The sequence below is a fragment of the Gigantopelta aegis genome, chromosome 1, assembly GCF_016097555.1.
Source record: "Gigantopelta aegis isolate Gae_Host chromosome 1, Gae_host_genome, whole genome shotgun sequence".
Classification (NCBI taxonomy): Eukaryota; Metazoa; Mollusca; class Gastropoda; order Neomphalida; family Peltospiridae; genus Gigantopelta; species Gigantopelta aegis.
The window spans coordinates 12,878,995-12,904,902 of record NC_054699.1 but is presented as its reverse complement, the minus strand read 5'-3'; the positions used below and the strand labels follow the sequence as shown (position 1 = coordinate 12,904,902).

At 37.0% G+C, this 25,908-nt stretch overlaps 1 protein-coding gene across 1 annotated transcript; it reads right to left on the bottom strand.

Annotated features, from left to right (window-relative positions):
• Positions 1 to 697: 697 nt before the first annotated feature.
• On the bottom strand, positions 698 to 24,919 carry LOC121367744 (scavenger receptor class F member 1-like). The gene is made up of 10 exons (XM_041492128.1): positions 24,875 to 24,919; positions 15,882 to 15,993; positions 11,714 to 11,902; positions 10,165 to 10,296; positions 8,696 to 8,836; positions 7,660 to 7,800; positions 6,633 to 6,742; positions 3,239 to 3,293; positions 1,420 to 1,560; positions 698 to 729 (listed from the first exon to the last, which is right to left on the bottom strand). Exons 1-10 carry the CDS (start codon positions 24,917 to 24,919, stop codon positions 698 to 700), a joined length of 1,098 nt encoding a protein of 365 aa, XP_041348062.1.
• Positions 24,920 to 25,908: the final 989 nt, after the last annotated feature.

Genomic DNA, 25,908 nt, shown 5'->3' with positions numbered 1-25,908 from the left:
CTCCACGCAGTTATTTCCATAATGGCCAGGTGTACATGTTTCAAAACATAACACATATCAATAACAAAAATGAAGTTTATACATATAACAGGTTGCAGTAAAGTGACAAGGCACCAGTGACACGATACGTTCGTGAATATGCATATTAAACCACTAGGTTTTGTTAAATTCAGAAAGTTTCAGAAACAAAAAGTATATGAACATATTAAGGTGTATTTACATCGAAGGTTACAGTATCTGTTTAAATTTTACTGCAGTCTCCAAGTTAGAATAAGTGGGCTTCCCCTTCGGTAGACCACATACTGCTGTCCTTTTGATTTTAGTTTTTAAGATGTGAGAATTATTGGAGCTACTGGAGTCAGTTCAGCAAACGGCCAAGCCAAATATCCCCAGAAGAACAGTGAACTTCGTCACAGCAGGACAACAATGGCTGCAGACAACAATTCTACTTAATAAACCCCTGGACCAACGTTCACTACCAATCAATGCACGAGTTGTACCTATCACTTTTTCCAGAGCCTTTGGCGAAAGGTCTGATGTGGTTTATCTATTTTTCTGTCTATAGTTAGAGTGAAGTTTGTAAGTCACATTGCACTACATTGAACCAATCGTGAACTTTATGCACTTGTGTACTGGATAGGCAAATGGGTAGATAGGCAAAGGGGCAGACAGACATACAAATAGACAACTGTGAAACCTACTGTCCCATCCAGTTGCACTGGTAGGGGACTAACAACAACATAATGCAAAAATAGTGTTATAGTGTCTCTATGCTTAGTAGTCTTCGAAGAAAACTAGGTTGATCTAGGCATTTTAGATTTAAAAATAAATGCTTTTAATTACGTAGCCTTGGACAAAAGGAACACATCTTCTCATATATGACTGTGTGTGGACAATTTCTTTTGTTGGAATTAAATTGCTAATTAGCACACTCAGTATACACCTGAATTAATATTGTTTGTGTGTGGTGCGTCCAGCATATTATGTAAATCAGCATGCATACATGAGGAAAAAAGTCCATCTAGATGCATGTAGTACTACATGTAATGGAGACTACCAACAACATAATACAAAAATAGTGTTATAAGTCGTCTATGCGTACTAGTCTTCAAAGAAAACTAGACCGATCTAGGCATTTTAGATTTTTTTTACAATGTGCTTTAATTACGTAACCTTGAAAAAAAGGAAGTTATTTTCACACAACATATGACTATGCATGGTATATTACTTGTTGTTGAAATTAACTTGCTAATTAGCACAGTTAGTATACACCTCTATGAAACTTGTTTATGTGTGGTGCGTCCAGCATATTATCTAAATCTAAATATATACATCAGGAAAAAAGTCCATCTAGATGCATGTAATATTACAAATATGGATATTTATGTCCTAGTAACCTACACTATATTTATTACTAACCTGTTTTACAAGCATTGTTCTTCCATCCAGCCTTGCAACCAGTAGAACAGTGTCCATTTGTCTTGTTACATTCTGATTCACCATTTAAACAGTGTCCACACTCATTTGCGCAGTTCTGGCCATATTGGCCTGATTTACATGCTTCAAAACATAAACAAAATATATGCAAATATAATTTTTGTAAATGTGGAAGTTACAATAAAGTGACAAAACTAAAGTGGAATGATACATTTAACAATATGCTTAGTATGTTCTGTTAATAATAATATCATTCAAACTGAGAAATATTCCGATGCCTGAGATATGGCTTTCTACTGATATATAACACTCTGCGCCGGGCTTGGGAATGGCAGTATGTTTTTGTAATATCCAGATTTTTTTTGCAGTAATGCATTGACACTTCACATGCAAGGAACAACGGTAGGGGTCAACATCCCATCTATATAGTGTACAACAACTACATTTCCGCCCAGAACACAATAGTTGGAGTTATTCCGATTCACACCATTGTTTAACCACTGCTGCATCTGGAGATCGTCGCCAGTGACGTCGATGGACAAGTTGTTAGCTATCTTGATATGACAGATACAATTTGTTTTGGCCAGTAAAGAGTACTGAAGACCATTGACTTTGATAATTAGCAGATGTAACATTCACGTGAAACAGAATTGTTTGTGTGTGGTATAACCAGCATACTATCGAAATCTACACATATTAATCAAGAGAAAACTGCAATCAAAACCATCGGAACAGTGCCCATTCGTCGTGTTACATTCTGATTCACCACTTAGACAGTGTCCTCACTCCTCAGTGCAGTTCTCTCCATAATGACCTGGTGTACATGCTTCAAAACATAAACACAATATATAAACATAGCATTTTTTTTTAAATGTGGAAGGTCACAATAACGTGACAAAACAATAGTGACACGACACCTTTAAAATATGTCAAGTATGTTATGTGACCACTAATTGCGTTCAAATTCAGAAAGTGTCACATGCTTGACATATTGATTTCCACTCAGTGATTAATGACACTATGTAGATGATTGGTAGATCAGGGTAAACTGGATGAACCATACACACCAACAGTACACGCTGCTGCCTAGTTGGACCCATTAATACCTATAGGGTGCAGATCCGTGAAAGAGACAGGACAATCAGTTATTTGAATATCCTGTGTTTGCAAGAAAGCACTAAGAATACGCCTACTGTGTCACCTTGCATTGTCCTTGAACAATGGACAATTTGTATATCTGGAAATACATTACAACAAATTGTTGAATGTGTCCAACTATGTGGGACAGATGGCTAGACAGAGGTGCAGACAGACAGAAAAATAGACAAAGGTGAAACATACTGTCCCCTCCAGTTGCACTGGTTGAGGACTAACAACAACACACTACAGAAATAAAAAAGATTTATGGTGCAACATAAATGCTTTTAGGTCATATCGATAATATATCCGCATTTAACAGAATAATTTAGTACGGGACAGCGGCCCGGTTACAATTTAGGTTTTATTAAATCGAAGAAAATTTTACAAAACTTTGGTATTGTGGACTGCCCCATCATTTCGTTTTCGGCAGTTGGTGGCGGACGAGTTTGTCAAAATGAGCACCTGAATTATTTTTAGATTGGTATAACAGAAAATCAACCAACCAGGTTCATTGTGCACTTAGGAGGCAATGATTTAGATTCCTATGAGGAGGTTGATGTAATTGTTTTAAGGTTACTCTCTGTTTTGACAATGCGTACCCTATCCACAAACATAGCATTTCTCAGATAACAGTGTTGCAGTTTGTGCCTAGGCAAAATACCCGGCATATCACGGTGCAGGAATATAATGAGAAGGTACACTTGGCAAATATTTTCCTGAAGCAGGAATTATCTAAACATCCCATCATTAATTATTGGAAGTTAAAAGGGATGCAGAATTTTGATGATATTTTATGTATGGATGGTGTTCATCTTTTGAAAATTGGTTTTCTAAAATACTATCGTAGTATTCGAGGTGCAATATTAAAACACTAAAAAAAAAAACAAGAAAAAACCCCAAACATTGTTGATTATCAGGTTAATATCAGGTTAGCTTTTGTGCTGAAATGTGTAAGACATGTGAGTTACAGTATACCGTCATAGGTTGATTGGTCTCTATAGAACTTGGACATATTGTGGGATGTGCTGATATGTTTTAATACACTAAATTACTCTCGTATATGTATGGATTTGTCAGTGTGTGTGCATCTGTGTGGATCTATACATGTATTGCAAGGTGGCCTTGTGCTAATAGTGTAATTACAAGTGAGGTACATGTATAGTCCCAGTTGTTGACTAGGTGTATATAACTTGTATTTAATCACAAGTGAGTTACATGTATTAGTCATAGTTGTTGACTGGGTGTATATAATATGTATCTATTATCAGGCATTAATTATCCCCAAATTTACATTGTAATTACAAGTGAGTTACATTTATAGTCATAGTTGTTGACTAGGTGTATAGAACTTGTATTTAATCCCAAGTGAGTTACATTTATTAGTCACAGTTGTTGACTGGGTGTATAGAACTTGTATCTATTATCAGACATTAGTTATCCCCTAATTTACACTGTAATTACATGTGAGTTACATTTATAGTCATAGTTGTTGACTAGGTGTATATAACTGGTAGTTAATCACAAGTGAGTTACATTTATAGTAATAGTTGTTGACTAGGTGTATAGAACTTGTATTTATTATCAGACATTAATTGTCTCCAAAGTTACGTGAGTTACATGCATAGTCATATTTGTTGACTAGGTTCATAGAAGTCCTATTTATTATCAGACATTAATTATTCCCATAAGTTACACTTTAATGTTCTAAAAACTAGTCAGTTGGTTTTAGTACTGTTTTAAGTAATACAAGAGAGTTACAGTTTTTACAATGACAGTCATAGCGGTTGATGGTATCTGTACAGAACGTTTGATTAGGGAATATGTCTGGTTTCTAAAACTAGTAAAAATAATGGTTGATTTTCTGTGAGGATTTTTGTCTGAATAGACATGGATATTATAGGATGACTTGCACAGGATAATTTATTTTAAAAAATATAGTTTTCACTAATCTGACTTGATATAATTTACAGCCTTACTCCCGATTATAATAATGTCTACGAACCCCACACAGCGGAAAAGGCGGAGAGTGGCCAACCCACCCGAAGAGAAGAGAGCGAACACATCAAGGGCACCTGATCCAGGACCTAGTAGGCTAGATTTGCCGACAGTGGTCAGTGCATACAAGACGCCATTCCAGCACTTACAAAATCAGTGATGCAGGCTCTGCAAGCCAATCCAGATACATCAACACATCAGATTAGTGGGGCAGATGCGGATAAGGAGGAATATTCTCCATTATTTATGCCTGTGGGACCAGATATTTTTCAGCACCTAACAACTAAGGATTCAGTTAATTTGCAGGGAAAGGTAGGCCAGAATAATGAGAGATCCACGAAAATGAGCGTGACCAGGCCTGTTGGCTTAGGTGTCGATCAAAAAATAAAAAATAAAATGTGGGCCAATGAATATGTTGATTTTGGCCTCAAGAGGACACATTTACCACTGAAATAAAATATGGCACTCTGTCAATGGTAAAGGTACCAAGTGCAAAACATATCACTTCGCTAATGCAATGGATGTCGGCTTTCCATCTTTTTGGGGCTTTGTACTGCAAAAAATACCCAAATGAGGGGGAAAAGCTTATGCAATATGCATTGAGGCTGCAAGCTATTGCAGAAGAAACTAATGACCAGGCAGCAATTGCCTATGATAAAACGTTTAGGCAGTGGCGGGAGATTGCACCTGGAGACCATATATGTATAGCTGGATATGTTGTAGGATATAATTTGGTTCAAGTAGATATACAATTCTGTGCACGATGACTATAGGGTCGATCGGTTATGACACGCAGTCACTTATTGTTAAAAATCATTTGGGGCAAGATTCAGTGGATGGGGGATATAGCTGATCAGATTGCTCATCTATATGTTGGCATAATATTATACCCCATATTTGTTATATGTCAATTCCTTACATAAGGATTACGTAATGTTTATAATGTTATATTGCATGTTTACATTCTGTAGTGATATGACATGTATTATATAACAGTAGTTCAACCTTTCATGTTGGTATCTATTTGAATTCATTACGTAATAATGATGTTTTTCTTATCCCGTCATTTATATCAAAAATAAATGACAATTTTCAATTTCTTTATGTGTTGACTTATTTAATCCAAAGTATGTATTATGATGCACGACAAACAAACAGAGCACTGTCTTGCCCCTCGATGGTGATCTAAAAATATATTTATTGTGCAACATAAATGCTTTTAGGTCATATCGATAATATATCCACATTTAACAGAATCATTTAGTACGGGATAGCGGCCCGTTTACAATTTAGGTTTGGTTAAATTGGCACATGCGCATTAGGAATCCTTTTTTGTCAGTTTCCGTAGAAAAGAAACGGTAAACGTTTTTGTACCCACCTCCCACCCCAGCGTAATAGTATACCCCATCTTTGTTATATGTCAATTCCTTACATAAGGATTACGTAATGTGTATAATGTTATATTGCATGTTTACATTCTGTAGTGATATGACATGTATTATATAACAGTAGTTCAACCTTTCATGTTGATATCTATTTGAATTCATTACGTAATAATGATGTTTTTCTTATCTGGTCATTTATATACAAAATAAATGACAATTTTCAATTTCTTTATGTGCTGACTTATTTAATCCAAAGTATGTATTATGATGCATGACAAACAAACAGAGCACTGTCTTGCCCCTCGATGGTGATCTAAAATGTTATATTGTGTCAATACGTAGTAGTCTTCAAAGTAAACTAGTCCAATTTAGGTATTTTAGATTTTTTTTTAAATGTGTTTTAATTGCGTAACCTTGAACAAAAAAATACATATTTCCACATAACACACGGCTGTGTGTGAATAATTACCTTTGATAAAATTAAATTGCTAATTAGAACAGTTAGTGCACACCTCAATAAAATTGTTTATATGCGGTGTGTCCATCATATTATCTAAATCTAGGTGTATACATCAGCATCTAGATGCATGTAATGGTACAAATATGGATATTTATGTCCTAGTAACCTACACTATATTATTAATCTGTTATACAAGTATCCTTATTCCATCCTACCTTGCAACCATTAGAACAGTGCCCATTTGTCTTGTCACATTCTGATTCACCATTTAAACAGTGTTCACACTCATTCGCGCAGTTCTGTCCATATTGGCCTGGTTTACATGCTTTAAAACATAAACAAAATATATGCAAATAACATTTTTGTAAATGTGGAAGTTACAATAAAGTGACAAAACTAAAGTGGAATGATATATTTAAGAATATGCTTAGTATGTTATATCAATAATAATTCCATTCAAATCGAGAAAGATTCCGATGCCTGAAATATGGCTTTCTACTGATAAATAACACTCTGCGTCGGGTTTGGGAAGCACAGTAAATTTTTGTTAATATCCTGTTTTTGAAGTAATGCATTGACACTTCATATGAAAGGAACAACGATATGGATCAACATTGCATCTATATAGTGTACAACAGCTGCATTTCCGTCCAGCACATAAGAGTTGGAGTTATTCCAATTAACACCATTACTTAACCACTGCTGCATCTGGAGAACGTTATCAGTGACGTCGATGGATACGTTGTTAGCTACCTTGATATGACAGATAGAATTTGTTTTGGCCAGCAAACGGCAACACTCTGTGCTTGTATTGATGACAGTGGTGTGTGCATTCCTGAAGTCATGCCATAAATCAGATGAGGTTGTGCAACAATTCCGGACTTTCTTGATTCAACGGTGTTTGCCATGATTGGTTTTAGCTACCGGTGGGCGTCAAATGTCTTGCAGGATAGGAAATGGTCAAAAGTAATCCGAACTAAGTATTTAATTTTAAGAAGAAGTACTTTAGTTACACAGTCTTGAACAAAAAGAAAACATACTTACATGCAAAGTATGACTAGTAATGAATAATTGCGTGTACACAGATTAAATTGATAATTAGCAGATGTAGCATGCACGTCAAACATAATTGTTTGTGTGTGGTATAACCAGTATACTATCGAAATCTACACATATTAATCAAACAAAAACTCCAGTCAAAACATTGATTTTCTGGTAACTTACAATATATTTCTTACGAACCTGCTTTACAAGTGTTATTACTCCATCCAGCTTTACAACCACCGGAACAATGTCCAGTCGTCATGTTACATTCTGATTGACCGTTTAGATAGTGTTCACACTCCTCAATGCAGTTATCTCCATAATGACCGGGTGTACATGCTTTACAAGATAAACAAAATATATAAAAATATCAGTTTAATAAATGTGGAAGGTCACAATAACGTGACAAAACAATACTGACATGACACCTTTAAGAATGTGTCAAGTATGTTATGTGAACACTAATTGCGTTCAAATTCAGAAAGTGTCACATGCTTGAAATATTGCTTTCCACTCAGTGATTAATAACACTATGTAGAGGGTTGGTAGATCAGGGTAAACTGGATGAACCATACACACCAACAGTACACGCTGCTGCCTAGTTGGACCCATTAATACCTATAGGGTACAGATCCGTGAAACAGACAGGACAATCAATTATTTGAATATCCTGTTTTTGCAAGAAAGCACTAAGAATACGCCTACTATGCATTGTCCTCGAAGAATGGACCATCCGTGTATCTGAAAATACATTGCAACATATTGTTGAATGTGTCCAACTATGTGGGACAGATGGATAGGCAGAGGTGCAGACACAAAGACAAGTAGACAAAGGTGAAACCTACTGTCCCCTCCAGTTGCACTGGTTGGGAACTAACAACAACCTAGCACAGAAATAGTGTTATATTGTGTCAATACGTAGTAGTCTTCAAAGAAAACTAGGCCGATCTAGGCATTTTAGATTTTTTTTTTAAATATGTTTTAATTACGTAACCTTGAACAAAAGGAATATATTTTCACCCGACATATGCATGGATAATTACCTGTTGTTGAAAGTAACTTGCTAATTAGCACAGTTAGTATACACCTCAATAAAACTTGTTTATGTGTGGTGCGTCCAGCATATTATCTAAATATAAATATATACATCAGGGAAAACGTCCATCTTGATGCATGCAATAGTACATATATGGATATTTATTTCCTAGTAACCTACACTATACTTATTACTAACCTATTTTACAAGTATCGTTATTCCATCCTGCCTTGCAACCATTAGAACAGTGTCCATTTGTCGTGATACATTCTGATTCACCATTTAGACAGTGTCCACACTCCTCAATGCAGTTCTCTCCATAATGGCCTTGAGCACATGCTATAAAACATAAACAAAATATATACAAATATATCTTTTGTAAATGTGGAAGTTACAATAAAGTGACAAAACTAAAGTGGCATGATATATTTAAGAATAAACTTAGTATGATATATTAATAATAATTTCTTTCAAATTTAGAAAGATTCAGATGCCTGAGATCTGGCTTTCCACTGATTAATCATACTTTGTGATGGGTTCGTCAGTCAGAAGGAACCAGATAAGTCACGTATGCACTGCAGCCTAGCTTGTCGCAGACCCATCTATAGATCCAGGGAAAGGGCAGGACAATCAATTTTTTAATATACTGTTTTTGCCTTAATACATTAACATATCACATGGAAGGAACGACGATAGCGGTAAATAGTTCATCTCTATACTGTATAGCAGGTATATCTCCGTCCAGACCATAGAGATGAAGTTACTACGATTCACCCCATCGTTTAACCACTGCTGCATCTGGAGAACGTTCCCAATGACGTCGGTGGACAAGTTTTTGGCCGTCTTCATATGACAGATTGTAAATGAAAATACATTCTGTGATATTGTGGTTGGTGCATGTAATTTGAAAATGTTTTTTAAATTAATAATAATTAGTGTAATGCAATGAAATTAGTTTAAGGAATGTGCATCAGGCCAGTATGTAAATACGTGCATCGAAATGTGTGGAGATGGTTTAAATGGAGTATCAGAATGTAACATGACAAATAGACACTGCTCTAATGGTTGTAACGTTGGACGCAACGATGACACATGCAAAAAATAGTTTCGATACAAATACGTAAACTGTATTTACGCGGAAGTACATTAATCCATACTGATATTTGTTGGCATATATATATATATATATATATATATATATATATATATATATATATATATATATATACCATAAAACTGTAATAACTTGAAAGGGATGATGTAATAGGTCTCGAAATTAGTAATGTAGTAATAGTTTATCAATAAAGATTGGAAATATTAAGAATAAAATGCAACAAATAATTAAATTATTGCATTAAATAGTAACACGATTGATACAACAAATACATGTGGTACTGATATCATAGTGTTCCTAATTGAGATGAAGGCTACTATGATGATCTTGAGAAACCTGTCTGTAACATATCTATTTTCAGGATAAGAAGAAAAAGAAAAGAAAAAGAGAGAACAAAGAATAGAGAACAAAACAAAAAGAAGGCAGATTTCTTACGTGTACCTCTAATAAAACACTTCAGTTTCACTAGTTGTCCACTTTCGAATAATGTTATCATATCCAGGCAAATTGACAAATGCATGCTTTAACCTAATTATAAATTTTAACATCTTACTATCACATGCTGTACCATTCCACCCATCTGGACACGCTGTACATCCTCCTGTCGTCTTGTTACACACCTCAGTCTGATTTCTACAGTTACACGTCTTGTCACAGTCTTCACCATACCAGAAATCTGTACACACTGATTTAACAAGATACAGTAAAAAAAAATCTATGTTATATTATGCATGCGTGCATACACACATACACACACGCGCGCGCGCAAGCACACTAAGACATTCACATGCGTACATACAGATACATATATACATACATGCATGCATACATGCATACATATATGCACGCATACATAAAAATGCGCATACATGGATGGATGCATGCATGCATGCATGCATTCATTCATACATACATATATACCGGCCTCGGTGGCGTCGTGGCAGGCCATCGGTCTACAGGCTGGTAGGTACTGGGTTCGGATCCCAGTCGAGGCATGGGATTTTTAATCCAGATACCGACTCCAAACCCTGAGTGAGTGTTCCGCAAGGCTCAATGGGTAGGTGTAAACCACTTGCACCGACCAGTGATCCATAACTGGTTCAACAAAGGCCATGGTTTGTGCTATCCTGCCTGTGGGAAGCGCAAATAAAAGATCCCTTGCTGCCTGTCGTAAAAAGAGTAGCCTATGTGGCGACAGCGGGTTTCCTCTAAAAACAGTGTCAGAATGACCATATGTTTGACGTCCAATAGCCGATGATAAGATAAAAAATCAATGTGCTCTAGCGGCGTCGTTAAATAAAACAAACTTTACTTTTACTTTTCATTCATACATACATACATACATACATACATATTTACAAACAACCATATAGACAAGGTATATATCATATATGCAATTTATTACTCTGTATATTATACAGTTATTTAAGCATGTATTCACATAACTCAATTAAAATCTAATAACCTCCGCAACTAAAAGAATGCCCATGGCAAAAGACAAGCTATAGAAATAATTATAATATAGTCCAGAAAAAAAGACCCCCCCCCCCCCCCCCCCCCCGAAAAAAAAAAAAAAAAACACAAAAAAAAACAACAACAAACAAACAAAACTGCCTGTTGAGAAAATAAACTCAACGACAATCTCGACGGTATTGCCATAAGACTGTTCATAATGTTATCTAATTACAAAAATACGCTTATGTGATCATAAATTGCTTACATGGGGAGAGATCATGATGGTCTTGTCCTAATGAAAAGAAGGCTTTGTTGTATTTACAACGGTGGAGATATAGAAGATACTATATATTAGTACCGTACGTCGTTTCAAAAATACAACACTATAATCTGGGAGGGTTTTGTTTTTGCTTTTGTTATTTTTTTTGTTATATTTTTTTTTTGTAAATGTAGCTTTTATTCTTAGTTTTGTCTTATTGTATTAGTGGGGTGTGATTTCCATTGTTGCGTGTTACATGTTTCTTTAGCTATTCTAATTAAGATCTTGTTTATGATTAACACAAGGTATGAGATGTAAAAACGCGCCACATACCACAAACAAAATTCATAATTTGATCGCTATGTCACGTTCCTGTAATAATACTTACCAAACACTTGAATTTCACATAACGTAAGGACATTGTTGTAGGTTGCGTTAACCGGTAGTTTGAAGGTCACATTTTCCCCGTCTTGGTCACAGTTGACCTCAAATTCATTTGGGGGAGAAGATGAATTGGACCAGCTGTAGCACTCGTGTTTATCAACTTCAAAACGAAGCCCAGTTAGTCTATCCTGATCTAAAATAGACAATTATAGTTCCTATATTAACTAACACAAAATAACAGAATCTACAAAAAACAATATTTAATATGTTCTGCGCATTGAATATGTTTCCCCTACAAAATATATAATTGCATTATTATGTTCTTCCACCATAAACAAATAAAACAATGATAACTCTTATTTCCGCACAACCAATTGCTTGTTCTATAATAGTGGGCACTGTATTAGCAATAGACACCCTTTATTGTTGTACACATAAACAACATATCTTGGTAATGCCAATCCGATGTATCTGGGTCCGTATTTCTGCATGTCCGATTTATCCCAGACAACGAGGTCTTGGGGATTGTTAGCCTCGCCGATAATGATCCAGCCGGGTCGTACACTGTTCAGGGTAATTCTGATGCATTGAGTGTCAAAGTTAATTTTTGGGGCAACACAACGATTGTTCTGTCCCATAGCTCGCCCAAACCCCAGTATAATTTCAGTAATTTAACGGTAATAGGTCTAACATAGGAAGGAAGGGAATGGTTTATTTAGCGACACACTCAACACATTTTAGTTTCGGTTGAATGGCGTCAGACACATGGTTAAGGACCACACAGATATTTACAGAGGAAACTCGCTGTCGCCACTACATGGGCTATTATTTTCGATTAGAAGCAAGGGATCTACCATCCCATATACAAGATAGCACATACCACGACCTTTGATGCACCAGTCGTGGTGCACTGGCTGGACTAACATAGAATGTCAGCATTTTAATTATGAAGGGCCAAATATTATGAGTTGTGCAGAGGACGAAATAGATCGTCATTTTCCACAATTTTTGCAATGGAAAATATGGGAAAACCAATATACCAACATATCGCAACTACTGAAAGGAGATGACTGAATTTAGCTCAGTCGATTGCACGCTCGACTTGAGTCACAGGATTAAACCTCCTCGGCTGATCCATTCAAAGGATTGGGGTTTTCTTCTTTCAGCATTTAGACTGATCCCAGTGCAAATGGTCAAAGGTCGTGGTATACGTTTCCCTCTCTGTGGTAAAGTACGTATAAAAGGTCCCTTGCTGTTAACATGTAGCAGGTTTCCTGTGTTGACTATGAGTTACAATTACCAAATGTTTGACATTCAATAGCCGATAATTAATTAATCAATGTGCTTAGTGATGTTGATAAACAAAACATAAAACCAAAATGTTTTAACAATTGAAAGGTAACATGGGCATTGGCAACATGTGAACTGGCTTTTTACGAATGACCGAAAATGTTAAGTTAAAAACCTGTCCTAGGCCAGTGGAAAAGAAAACAAAACATTGAGAAATGGACAGATTCAATGCTTATATGTGTGTCTATTTATTTTAAGAAACATGCAGAAAATACATCTGAATTACTACAATACGTTGCGGTATGGCTTGTCGTAGTATATACGGCAAACAATTTTGTCTTCGTCAGTCACTTAATGATCAGCCATTGTGCAAAATCAGTGCCGACTTGTGGTTAGGTATTATGACTGCACCACGTCCAGCTGTAGGAGGTCCCACTAGTTACCAGGGAAAGGCTACCGCAAAGCCCAATTCTGCTTTGACTACAATAAGGGTAGTTGCCAGTGGCCATCATACAAATATCCACACATTATTTCAAAATGTAATGTCCCCAGTCGTGGCAGACATGCAGGTCCTAGGGTAAACATGCTCAGAAATGGTCCCTTTAAGAATGGCGGGACCCGAGAATACAACTGATGTAGTGGAAAGTATCATGGTTTCCCTCAACACCCACAGCCATATAACAGATAGTGATGTAAGTAAAACAGTTACTGAGGAGTCGTGTTTTGAAGTAGCAATATCACCAATTCATGTCAAAACACTAGTATATTATGATCCAAAAGTGACTGTTGAAATACTGAATGGTTCTAAATGTTGCTTCCTAATACATTATCATGGTCCACGGCTGCCTACACACTGTACACATTTAGTGTCCACCAACCAAGGAATTATTATGCTAAAAATAAACAAATCACGGAACATCACGTAGAAGGTCCCTTCAATCATCACTGTATAACAACTTTGAGAGCTTTATCAATTGGATTGGTGCACACGAAAACAGCAAGGACAATGCATACTAGTCCTACCATATCCCCAAGGAAATTCAGTAAACGATCACATAAATCCAAGTCTATGTTCTGTATAATATACCAGTTTTTATGAGATAATTAAAATGGTTCAGAGATTTGGAAAGGGTTTTTTGATTGAGAAGGTAGACATAAAGTCAGCATTTAGCCTGACCCCAATTCAATCTAGTGGGTTTTATATTTGAAAAAAAAAAAACCTATTTCAACAAATGCATGATTTTTGGCTGCTCAGTCAGCTGTAGTACATTCGCGAACGTTGCTACATTTTTGGAATCAGTGGTAAAAAAACCTCCACTCCGATTGCACGCTCGACTTGAGTTGCAGGATTAAACCTCCTCGGCTGATCCATTCAAAGGATTGGGGTTTTCTCGTTTCAGCATTTAGACTGATCCCAGTGCAACTGGTCAAAGGTCGTGGTATACGTTTCCCTGTTTGTGGTAAAGTGCATATAAAAGGTCCCTCGCTGCTAACATGTAGCAGGTTTCCTCTGTTGACTACGAGTTACAATTACCAAATGTTTGACATCCAATAGCCGATGATTAATTAATCAATGTGCTTAGTGAGGTTGTTAAACAAAACATAAAACCAAAATGTTTTAACAATTGAAAGGAAACATGGACATTGACAACATTGTGAACTGCCGTTTTACGAATGACCGAAAATGGCAAGTTAAAAACCTGTCCTAGGCCAGTGGAAAAGAAAACAAAACATCAAAAATGGACAGATTCAATGCTTATATGTATGTCTATCTATTTGAAGAAACATGCAGAAAATGCATCTGAATTACTACAATACGTTGCGGTATGGCTTGTCGTAGTATATACGGCAAACAATTCCGTCTTCGTCAGTCACTTAATGATCAGCCATTGTGCAAAATCAGTTCCGACTTGTGGTTAGATATTATGACTGTCCCACGCCCAGCTGTAGGAGGTCCCACTAGTTACCAGGAAAAGGCTACCGCAAAGTACAACTCTGTTGTGACTACAATAAGGGTAGTTGCCAGTGGCCATCATACAAATATCCATAAATTGTTTCAAAATGTAATGTCCGCAGTCATGGCAGACATGCACATCCTAGGGTAAACATGCTGAGAAATGGTCCCTTTAAGAATGGCGGAACCCGAGAATACAACTAATGTAGCGGAAAGTATCATGGTTTCCCTCAACACCCACAGCCATATAACAGATAGTGATGTAAGTAAAACAGTTACTGAGGAGTCGTGTTTTGAACTAGCAATATCAGCAATTCATGTCAATACACTAGTATATTATGATCCAAAAGTGACTGTTGAAATACTGAATGGTTCTAAATGTTCACGGTTGCCTACACACTGTACACATTTAGTGTCCACCAACCAAGGAATTATTATGGTAAAAAAAAAAAAAATCTCGGTACATCACGTAGAAGGCCCCTTCAATCATCACTGTATAACAACTTTGAGAGTTTTATCAATTGGTTTGGTAAACAAGAAAACAACAAGGACAATGCATACTAGTCCTACCATACCCCCAAGGAAATTCAGTAAACGATCACATAAATCCAAGTCTATGTTCTGTATAATATACCAGTTTTGATGAGATAATTAAAATGGTTCAGAGATTAGGAAAGGGTTTTTTGATTCAGAAGGTAGACATAAAATCAGCATTTAGACTGACCCCAATTCAATCTAGTGTGTTTTAAATTTGCATGATTTTTGGCTGCTCAATCAGCTGTAGTACATTCGCGAACGTTGCTACATTTTTGGAATCAGTGGTAAAAAAACATGCATAATTGGGGGTGTTTATTCCATTATTTAGATTTTTGTCTTATGGAAGTACTAGAGCCACAACAGAACGTGATCACATAATGCAGCAGCTCACGTCTTGCTTTTGTTCCATCGGGGTACCGGTAGCCAATGAGAAGACAGAAGGTCCACAAACTCATTTTCTTCTTAGGATTAATAATTGACACCTTCATATCATGGAAGTTAGACTGTCAATGGCAAATGTAAATGCAATAAAAGAAAACATTAACAAAGACCTATGAAAAGCGAATGTTGCATTAAATCTTATGCAATCATTAATTGGTTCTCTTAATTCCACAGCCAAACTTCACCTTCAAAGCCAACACAAGTTGTAGATTGACTAGCTGTTTTGTTCAGAGCAACATTTCCTGGAAATGCACAAAGTAAACAAATCTAGTCTGAACTGTTCTCATGTAGCAACTAAAAAACAGCAAAACGAAATTAACAAAATTATAAATTGTTAATTAATTAATTCATTCCCTAATTAAATTTTGCTTAGTTCATTACTCTTATAACACAGCAGCGATGGGGCGATAACTTCGCAAAGGTAATCGATTACGATTACGATTAGTTTACAATGTCACGATTACGATTATATTGCACGCAATCGATTACGATTGCTAATACGTTGTCCAGTAATCATGATTGCAACTATGATTACAATTCCACAAATATACACAAATAATGAAATGATGTTACCAACATGAAAGTATGCACTTTATTTCACAGCCATAATGCTTTCATTCATTGAAAGACATAATGGATAATTTTGAATTATTTATCATATTATTTCAAAATATTATGAACGTATGTGTACTGTAGGGAGGGAATCCGTTTCCAAAACCAGATTTATTATTCTTAAATTTGGATTATTGGCGAAAAGGTACCAATAACCATAGGTATAATTATTCTATCAATGCATTTTTTTTTTTATTGAACTAAGCCATAATTAGTAACTGAAAACTGTTTGAGCACAATTACTTGTTTTTATTATTTATAGAACATATACCATTTAATACCATCCACAAATTAAAATAAATATATTTTTATAAATTTATAATTGAAGAAATGATGAAAGAATGAAAGAAAAAAAAAATCAAGGGAAGAAGAAGGAAATGCTTTATTTAACAACGCAGTTAACACACTATATTTACGGTTATATGACGTCGGGCATATGGTTAAGGACCACACATATATTGAAGGAGGAAACCCGCTGTCGCCACTTCATGGACTACTCTTTTCGATTAGCAGCAAGTGATATTTTATATGCACCATCGCATAGACCGGCTAGCACAGCCTTCGATGTACCAGTCGTGGTGCACTGGCTGGAGTGAGAAATAGCCCAATGGACCCACCGACGGGGATCGATCCCAAACCGACCGCGCATCAAGCGAACGCTTTTACCACTGAGCTACGTCTAGCCGCCAGTACGAACAAGTAAATAAATTATCTACGGTCGTAGGTTTGTTTTCTGCGATCGATGGGTTGCGGTCAGACTATGGGACCTGTCGGCGACTGGTTTGCGACATGTCGCAGACTAATCGCACGACTGGTCGCATGTGCGTCTTACGATCACCCACTTCTACCTACGATTGTCAACGACCAGTCGCACGACTACCCACGACTGGTCGTGCGACGCGTCGTGCCAGCTTGCCACCGGTCGCAACCGACCGCAACTGGTTGTGCGACTGGTCACACGATTGTCAAGCGACTATAGATACGGCGCTCCGCCAGACTGAGTCAGATCTAATCTCGATTTACTTTTTGACCGACCGTTCAAAATTGCGCCAAATTTCCTCAATCAAAATTGCGCACCTTTTCTCTTTGGAATATAATTGCTCCATTCAAAATTGCATAGCACCACCCCCCCCCCCCTCCCCGCCAGTGCAGGCGGTCCCTCCCCCCCCCCCCCCCCCCCCAAAAGAAGCTTTTCTGTCATGGACGGAGGAGCTGTCCAAGGCCGGGTCTTGTGCCCATGACAGGCTTGCGCTACAACAGCTTGTTCTGAATGTGCACGTAAAAACCTATGACATGACATGACATGGCATGACAAGACAGTCAGAGCTACTATCGGCCTAATAATATTCCAAACCTATACGTAGCCCATACCTTTCATTTTAGATCGACCATCAAAATTACGCCGAATTTCCTTCATCAATATGCGCACCTATTTCCCTTTTCGTTTAATCCTACGGGACATTCCAAATTGCATAGCACCATACCACCCTCCGCCTGTTATCAGCTACGGTCGGACTGCTCCCTTGCACCTGCCAGTGCAGACGGTCCTTCCTCCTCCCACCCCCACACCTACCCTGTCCTGTTCTGGATGGAGGAGCCGGACGAGGCCGGCACTTGTGCCCAGGACAGGCGTGCGCCACAACAGCTTGCTCTGAATGGGCACGTTAAACGATTTGATATTGGTATTGGACAGAGTCACCCGTCCTCACAGCATCTTCGTTGCGTTCACATCAGCCAATACTGACCTTGATAGACTACTTTCAACTGGGTGTTTGCTTAATTAGTTTCGTTATTCCTGGTTCTGGCTGTGACAGGGTGAGAATGACTACCCATTTATTCAAGATTGATACGAATGACTGGCTGCCAGGCTGCAGTCGTAACCACACATAAAATAAAATACATTTTGCCACGGTACCGTTGGTGGACTACCACACCTGTGACAAAACGAGATGTTGAAGCTAGACATATCTTACGTTTAGTGAATAATTATGAGTAATCATGAAAGAAATCGTTATTACGATTGCATTAGCAATATAATCGATTACGATTGCGATTACATGACATTTTCAAACATTGTAATCGATTACGATTGTGATTACATGAAAACATGTAATCGATTACAATCGATTACGATTACACCATCTCTGTAATACAGTCATGTTTTTATTAATAATAATTATTATATATTATATACGATAATGCTTACGTAGGTGAACAAGTGCTTACCTGCACACGTACTTACCTGTCTGCTACCTACCTTCATATGTATCTACATTTATACCTGTATATCTAACTAGTGATTAAATAATTAATGACACAAATATAGAATGAATGGATGAATTAATGAGTGTTAAATAAAGTAATGAATAAACAAAATAACAAACAAAACAAATAAAGTGCGTTCTGGGATATATTACATACTATGACGTTTGACTTACATTTTTGACAAAATGGTCCGTAATATCCAATTTCACAAGACAAACACCTGTCAGGCGCAATATAGGTTTGGTTGCATCCTTCTGCACAGTGGCACTGGTGTCTACCTAATAAATATGGAAATAAAGAAAAGGCAGGTAATAACAAAACCAATATGATGTGTCATAGCCCAGGTTTGGGCCCGTCGACATAATATAATTTTGTTAAACGTGGATGGATATTAAATATGTATTCTTAGGTAGCGTATCCAATAAAACAGCGTTATGTGTTTGTGGTATTTCTCAGAACGTTCTTGTGAATGCTAAACGTACACCATTTTTCACGAAAAAGGGAGGATAGTCGTATCGGATACACTCCTCACACAAAATTAAGCAGAAACCAATGAAGTGTTAAAAGGAACTATCAAGTGACAATATTCTCAAAATTATTTAATGCGGTGTTGCATTTTCACTATCCAGTAATAAGACCAAACATGACACTGACAGTGCTATGAGTTGCGTCAGAGTTTTCTATTAAAGAATACAACACCCAGAGAAATGCATGTGCCACACAATGGTCGTCAATGTTGTTCATGTTGTTGGTATGTTTTTGTTTTTGGTGTTTGTTTGTGTGTTGTTTGTAATTATTGTTTTAGTCTGGTACATAATCTGCAGAAAAGAGAATCGACGAGTTTGTGAGGTATTTTGGGTTACGTTGTGTCATCTGGTCCCCACCCCGTGACACTCTGAAAATGTGTTTAATGATCCACGTCATTATGTGATGCATTTGATACTAAAACATTTTTAAAAACAAAAGTTCAGACAGTTTCTTCTTTTCTCCTGTCTAATTGGCTTAAGTATGCACAGAGCTAGTTTGTTTTTGACTCGTTGATTAAAAAAAGAAGATTGAGAATGTCATATATTTGGATTCAGCATATCGAAAGTATGCAAAACCAACTAATTGACAAAATATACCCCAAAATAACTTGACTTGACTCTTGTTTTTTTTTAGAAGTAGACGCAGACTATTGTTATTTTGTTTGTTGTTTTGTTTGTTTGTTTGCTTGGGTATTTTTTTAAATTATTATAATTTTTTGTTTTCGTGCATATGACACAGTTGAATTTCCTTAACGAAGTGAAAGCCGACGGTGTTGAAACATCGTTTAACGCCCACTGAGGTAATGTAGTCGGAATGCATCTAAAATGGTTGTCGCAGAAGGCAGTTGTTAACCAGTACAGGTATTTGCGGTATAATTTCAAGGGTATTTTCATGGTTACAAGAGATTGCTTTATCCAATCAGACGGTTCGAACAGAGTTCGTGACCGTGACCTTTACTCGAGACAAAGGTTCGAAGCATAAATAATAGACATGTAAAATAGTTACAAGCAAATTGGGAATTCAAACGTAAAACGTGAATGAAATGCGACAAACATTGTTATCTTGAAACCCCTCTTATGTCTGTCACGTCCCAATCAGTATCCCATGAATAATTAGTATACGCAAAGCCGTGACATGACATGTCCAGTCTATGGGAAAGTGCATATAAAATATGTCCTGCTGCTAATGGAAATATCTAGCGGATTTTCTTTAAGACTGCGGATAAAAGAAAAAAGCACTCAAATGTTGGACATACAATAAGCAATATTCAAAATAAATCAATATGCTTCAGTGGTGTCTTTTCACAAACAAAACACTATTATATGTTTTTCACAAAGAATATACCTCGGTTTCTGGATCCGTCGTGCGGATTTTAGTAGAGCGCTGTCATATATCCAAATAGTGTTACTGATCCGACAGAAATGACCGATTGAAACGCAAAATCTCAGCACGTTGCTTAAGTGACTATACTTTCTTCCAACACTAAAGGCCATCATGCAAAAAAGATATATATAAAAATCTGGTTTGGCATTTTTGGTGTTTAATTTTGAATTTCATTTGATTTATAGTTATGTTCGTATTGATGTAAAATTAAGGTTCAAGCACGTTAAAGGTTAGAGAGATAGAGATAGAGAGAGAGAGAGAGAGAGAGAGAGAGAGAGAGAGAGAGAGAGAGAGAGAGAGAGAGAGAGAGAAATCGGTGAATTGGTCTTACACATATTACTCCCTGCGCGTGCTGTAACCTCAGCGTGGTGCAGGGGTGTAACATTCTCTTTGAGAATGGCCAATACAGCACAAAATTAAAATTTTGAGTAAAAATCAGTATCTATCTGCGATATTTGCATTTTTGCACAGTTCTTTACACTGTATTTTTGTTTAAATCTTGAATTTGTATATTGATGTTGATCATCACTTTGTTTGTTTGCATTACCATAGTTTGACACCCAATAGCCGATGTATGTTTCGTGCTGGGGTGTCGTTAAACATTCATTCATTCATACACATATTACCCACATGACTCGCTCTGTGCAGGGCCGGTACCTGAAGGTGGACCGACTACCTATCAACCGTATGCATAGTTAGCCACTACACTCCTTGAATGCTGTAGATGCAGCTATTGCACTACGACTGAAATATTAAAGCCTATGGTATGCACTATCCTATCTGTGGAATGGTGCATATAAAAAATGTCCTTGCTTCTAATGGAAAAAATATGGTGGTTTTCTCTATAAGACTATGTTTGAGTTACCAAATGTTTGACATCCAATAGCCAATGATTAATATATCAATGTACTCTAGTGGTGTCATTAAAACAAACAAGTAAGCACACAATATTGTGTATTAATTACATTGAAATTATGACTGCATATATGGCGTCAGTATCCTTTTTATTTGATGCAAAAACAACAATACACCCCCCCCCCCCCCCCAAAAAAAAAACCCAACACCAACAAAAAAACAACATTAAAAAAACGCTTAACCCCCCCCCCCCCCCCCCACCCCCCCCGGCCCCCCCCCCCCCCCCCCCCTTCCGTATCTGTTTTTGCCCCCCCCCCCCCCCCCCCCGTTCGATAAAAAAAAAACCCACCAAAAAACAAAAACACCAAAAAACTCCACACAAAACCCACCCATCCACGCCAACCGAATAAATGTGTACATGACAAAAAAACCAGCACCCGGCCATAAACAAAAACAAAAACACATAACAGTAAGAGTGGGTGGAATGGGGATACCTGCACAATATAGCTATGTCGAGTATACCTTTCCATCTGGGTAAACCCGGTACTAGTTAGATGACTGTGCACCGCGGCCTTTTGATACAGACATCGATAGCTATTTGTCATATAACCACCTCTGCAAAAAAATATCACACACGCACGCACGTATACACGCACACGCACAATCCCAAATGCAAGTCACAATGTAGCCCATTACGCCTCAGGCGAATACTATACAAGTCACCATTACCCCGACCCTACTAACGATGATAGTACAAATACACCTACCAACACTATTATAGGGTGAATTCTAAAGAATACTCATCAGTAAGCTCTATTTGTTATTACTATTGCTACTACAAAACATTTACCTTGGGATTCGACAATCCGAAAAACAAAATATCCAACGACAAATAAAGACCAAACTTTCATAACATGCACAGCTGACATCTTGGCGCTGTAAATTTAGTTTGAGATATCAACCAGAAAGATATGTGAAGTGTTACAGAAATATCTCAGATAACAGATGTCAGATGACGTTATCGTTGTATTCATAACGATAGAGTACATGAATTTAATCTAAGTAACGTAGAGGTTGTCTCAGATACACACGTAACTAACATAATTGTCCAATAATTGGAGATCGTCAAATTCACCATTAAACACATTGTCTCATACACGCGCACAGACATACACACACAGACACACACACGCACACACACGCACACACACATAGAGAGATACATATATTCACACTGGTTATGCATGCTAATTATGTGTTCACGAATCAGCACTTAGTGAACGTGTGATATGTGAGAATCATAAGTTCACGAGTTTTGCGAAACAATTGACGAAAATATAGTTTCCACACATCACGAGTTGACATAAACATTGTGTTCGAAAGAAAACAAAAAACACACCATGAAATGGTTCATTTGTTATATGCATCTTTTCTAGTTTGTGATAATACCTTTTGCTTTTTGTTAATATTTATATTTCATCCTATCGACACACGTAACACCATAATATATTTGTTTCGTTTGTAATTTGAATAAAATGTACTTCACCATGGACTTTTAAAAAAAAAATCAACAAAAATTACCTTTATTTGTTAGTTTGATAATTATTTAATAATACTACCATGAAAAGACACCTGACAATGATATTGACCTATTTCTCGTTCCAGCCAGTGTACCACGACTGATGTATCAAAGGCCGTGGTTTGTACTACCCTGTCTGTGGGATGGTGCATATACAAATCCTTTGCTGCTAATCGAAAAAGAGTAGTCCATGACGTGGCGACAGCGGGTTTCCTGTCATAATATCTGTGTGGTCCTTAACCATCTGTCCGACGCCATATAACCGTAAACACAATGTGTTGAGCGCATCGTTAAATAAAACATTTCTTTTTCTTTCCAAACCGCTGTGCGATGACTCTACTCGAAGTGCCGACTTGAAGCATGCGCAAGGCACGTTTACGTTCCTCAGCTGTCAACCTTGCCATCTTTTGTTTAAAGTTCCCTCAAAGACTACTTCATAAATGAAAGTGGCTTTTCAGAGACCATCTTTTATAGGCCCAGTCATCAAGATTTGCACATTCAATTTACGTTTTTATGCTATGCATGTTGTGTTTTGATGTTGTGTTTCCTGGAGTGTTCAAGCAATAATGTGTGTGCATGCATGGTCTATAAGGTAGTACGGTACGTATCCATTGATATTTTCAATGCTGATATACGCCCCATTCACATTTGTTATCATCAACTAGTGGTGCGTGTTCAATGCTGCTTAGTATATTTTGTATAGCTAAATGTCCAGATTACATGCATGGTAACCATCAAACATAAAAACGACGAAATGATACTGACCTTAATACTTAGATCGTAACAATTTACAAAGGGAGATAATGCAATCACCAACTTGCTCACAAAATTATAAATATCATTTGTATATTTTCATTAACTAAAATACACTGACAATATGACTTTTCACCGAAAATCACCATTATGCTTTCTGTAGATCTATATATTTCATAGCTATGTGTATAATAACATAATTAACGTAACTTCCAAATTAGCTACTATTATATTTTATATTTTGATGAACATAAAAAAAGGCAAATGATATTTTCAAAACTAATAAATAAAAATGGCAGGGTTTGTAACTCGAAACAGTCAGAACGGATTTCTAAATATAAGGCAATCGGAAAGCAACACTAAAACGTTATGTGTGTAACACGAACCAATCTTAATTAGTTTCCTGGCCTAGCGCAAGCGAAATGTTCCCGCTTTACGACAAAATGTGGCTGTACTACAGACGAACGATAACATGGGCCTAATAACATCGTTTCCTGATAACGAAATCGATCGGTCACTGAAGGTTCAAGCACCTTGCCACCAATCCACCAGCCAATCCAGCCATTCGTTCACTCGCCCACCCACACATCCATCCATCCAGTCATACATTCATTCATGTACCAGTTGAATATCACATTTATCAGTGTCAGCCCGTCTCACCGTCGACCTTGTTTCGTCAGTTCCGCGATAAGATATGTCGTGACCTACCAAAAACGTAACCCAGTGTCGCTGTAGCCTACCTCATTCCTTCGCCGTCAAGAAGTGAGCCCTGTAGTGTTTACATAAGAGTCCCAGTGCACACTAGACTTCAATGATCGACTTAACCATGTCTGGAGACGTTCTAGTGATTTGACAGTGATTCCTAAGAGCATGACTCATCACATTTCTACTTATTCTAAAAAGCTCCGTCGTGTGCTAGATTTTAGTAACTTTTCTTCCTTGGTGGCTAGTTATTCGATGTCTGTTACCTTTTCCATATAATCGAAGCTAGGAATTGCTTCGATCTTCGACATGTTTAAGCAGTTGAATATTTGATGAACAAAGTGACCACGAGTTTTCGGAGTTGTGTCAAGTCCGGTACCGATATGCGAAATCACGAATGTGTTACAATATTAGGCTAATCATATAGGCATTTGGAAAATAAATGTAAACAAAAGGGTTCGCTAGGTCCATGCTAATTATTCCAAACCGACCCCCACCCCCACCCCCACACACCAAGGTTCAGACCGCACTACACCTCTAGATACTCGTGTGTGTGTATGTGTGTGTGTGTGTGTGTGTGTGTGTGTGTGTGTGTGTGTGTGTGTCTGCGTGTGTGTGTGTGTGCGCGCGCGCGTGTGTGTGTGTGTGTGTGAGAGAGAGAGAGTTAAAGCAACATTCCTGATATTTCCGACTAAAAAAAATATGTCTAAGATTGAACTTACATATTAAATATATTTTCTTGTTTAAAATATCAGTGTCTGTATATTCAATATGTTTCTGGTCGTCTTAATATTTGTATGAAGCCCAATAATTTCGTACGTACGAAAAAAAGAAGAAAAAAAAGAAAAAAAAAGAGAAATAAAATGCAATTTAACCTGGTACAAATATTAGAACGATCAGAAACACGTTTAATATCCAGCCAATAATATTTTAAATGTTAAAAGGTCTTTGTTAGTAAATAGCAATATTCCTGTGTTTGTTCCATTCTAAGAAGTTTCGAAATAAAAAAATATGTTTAAGATGAAACTTACATATTAAATGTATTTACTTGTTTAAAATATCAGTGTCTGTATATTCAATGTGTTTCTGGTCGTCTTAATAATTGTAAGAAGCCCAAACTGGATTTTGTCTTCAAATAATTCCGTACGTACGAAACAAAAGACATATTATAGGAAATACAATGAAATTTAACCTAGTATAAATATAAGAACGATCAGAAACACGTTTAATATGCAGCCATTAATATTTTATGTAATTACAGTCGTTAAAAAGTCTTTGTTAGTCAATAGCATCTTTAAAA

Bases quoted from the DNA above. Each gene is read 5' to 3' on its own strand.
- LOC121367744 (XM_041492128.1), bottom strand. From the start codon at position 24,919: ATGTCGAAGATCGAAGCAATTCCTAGCTTCGATTATATGGAAAAG. The intron at 6,743-7,659 runs GTTCGTAAGAAA...TATGTTTTAAAG, and splicing joins TAATAACACTTGTAAAGCAG to CATGTAAACCAGGCCAATAT. The intron at 730-1,419 runs GTTAGTAATAAA...TGTTGTTGTTAG, and splicing joins GAACAATGCTTGTAAAACAG to TCCCCTACCAGTGCAACTGG.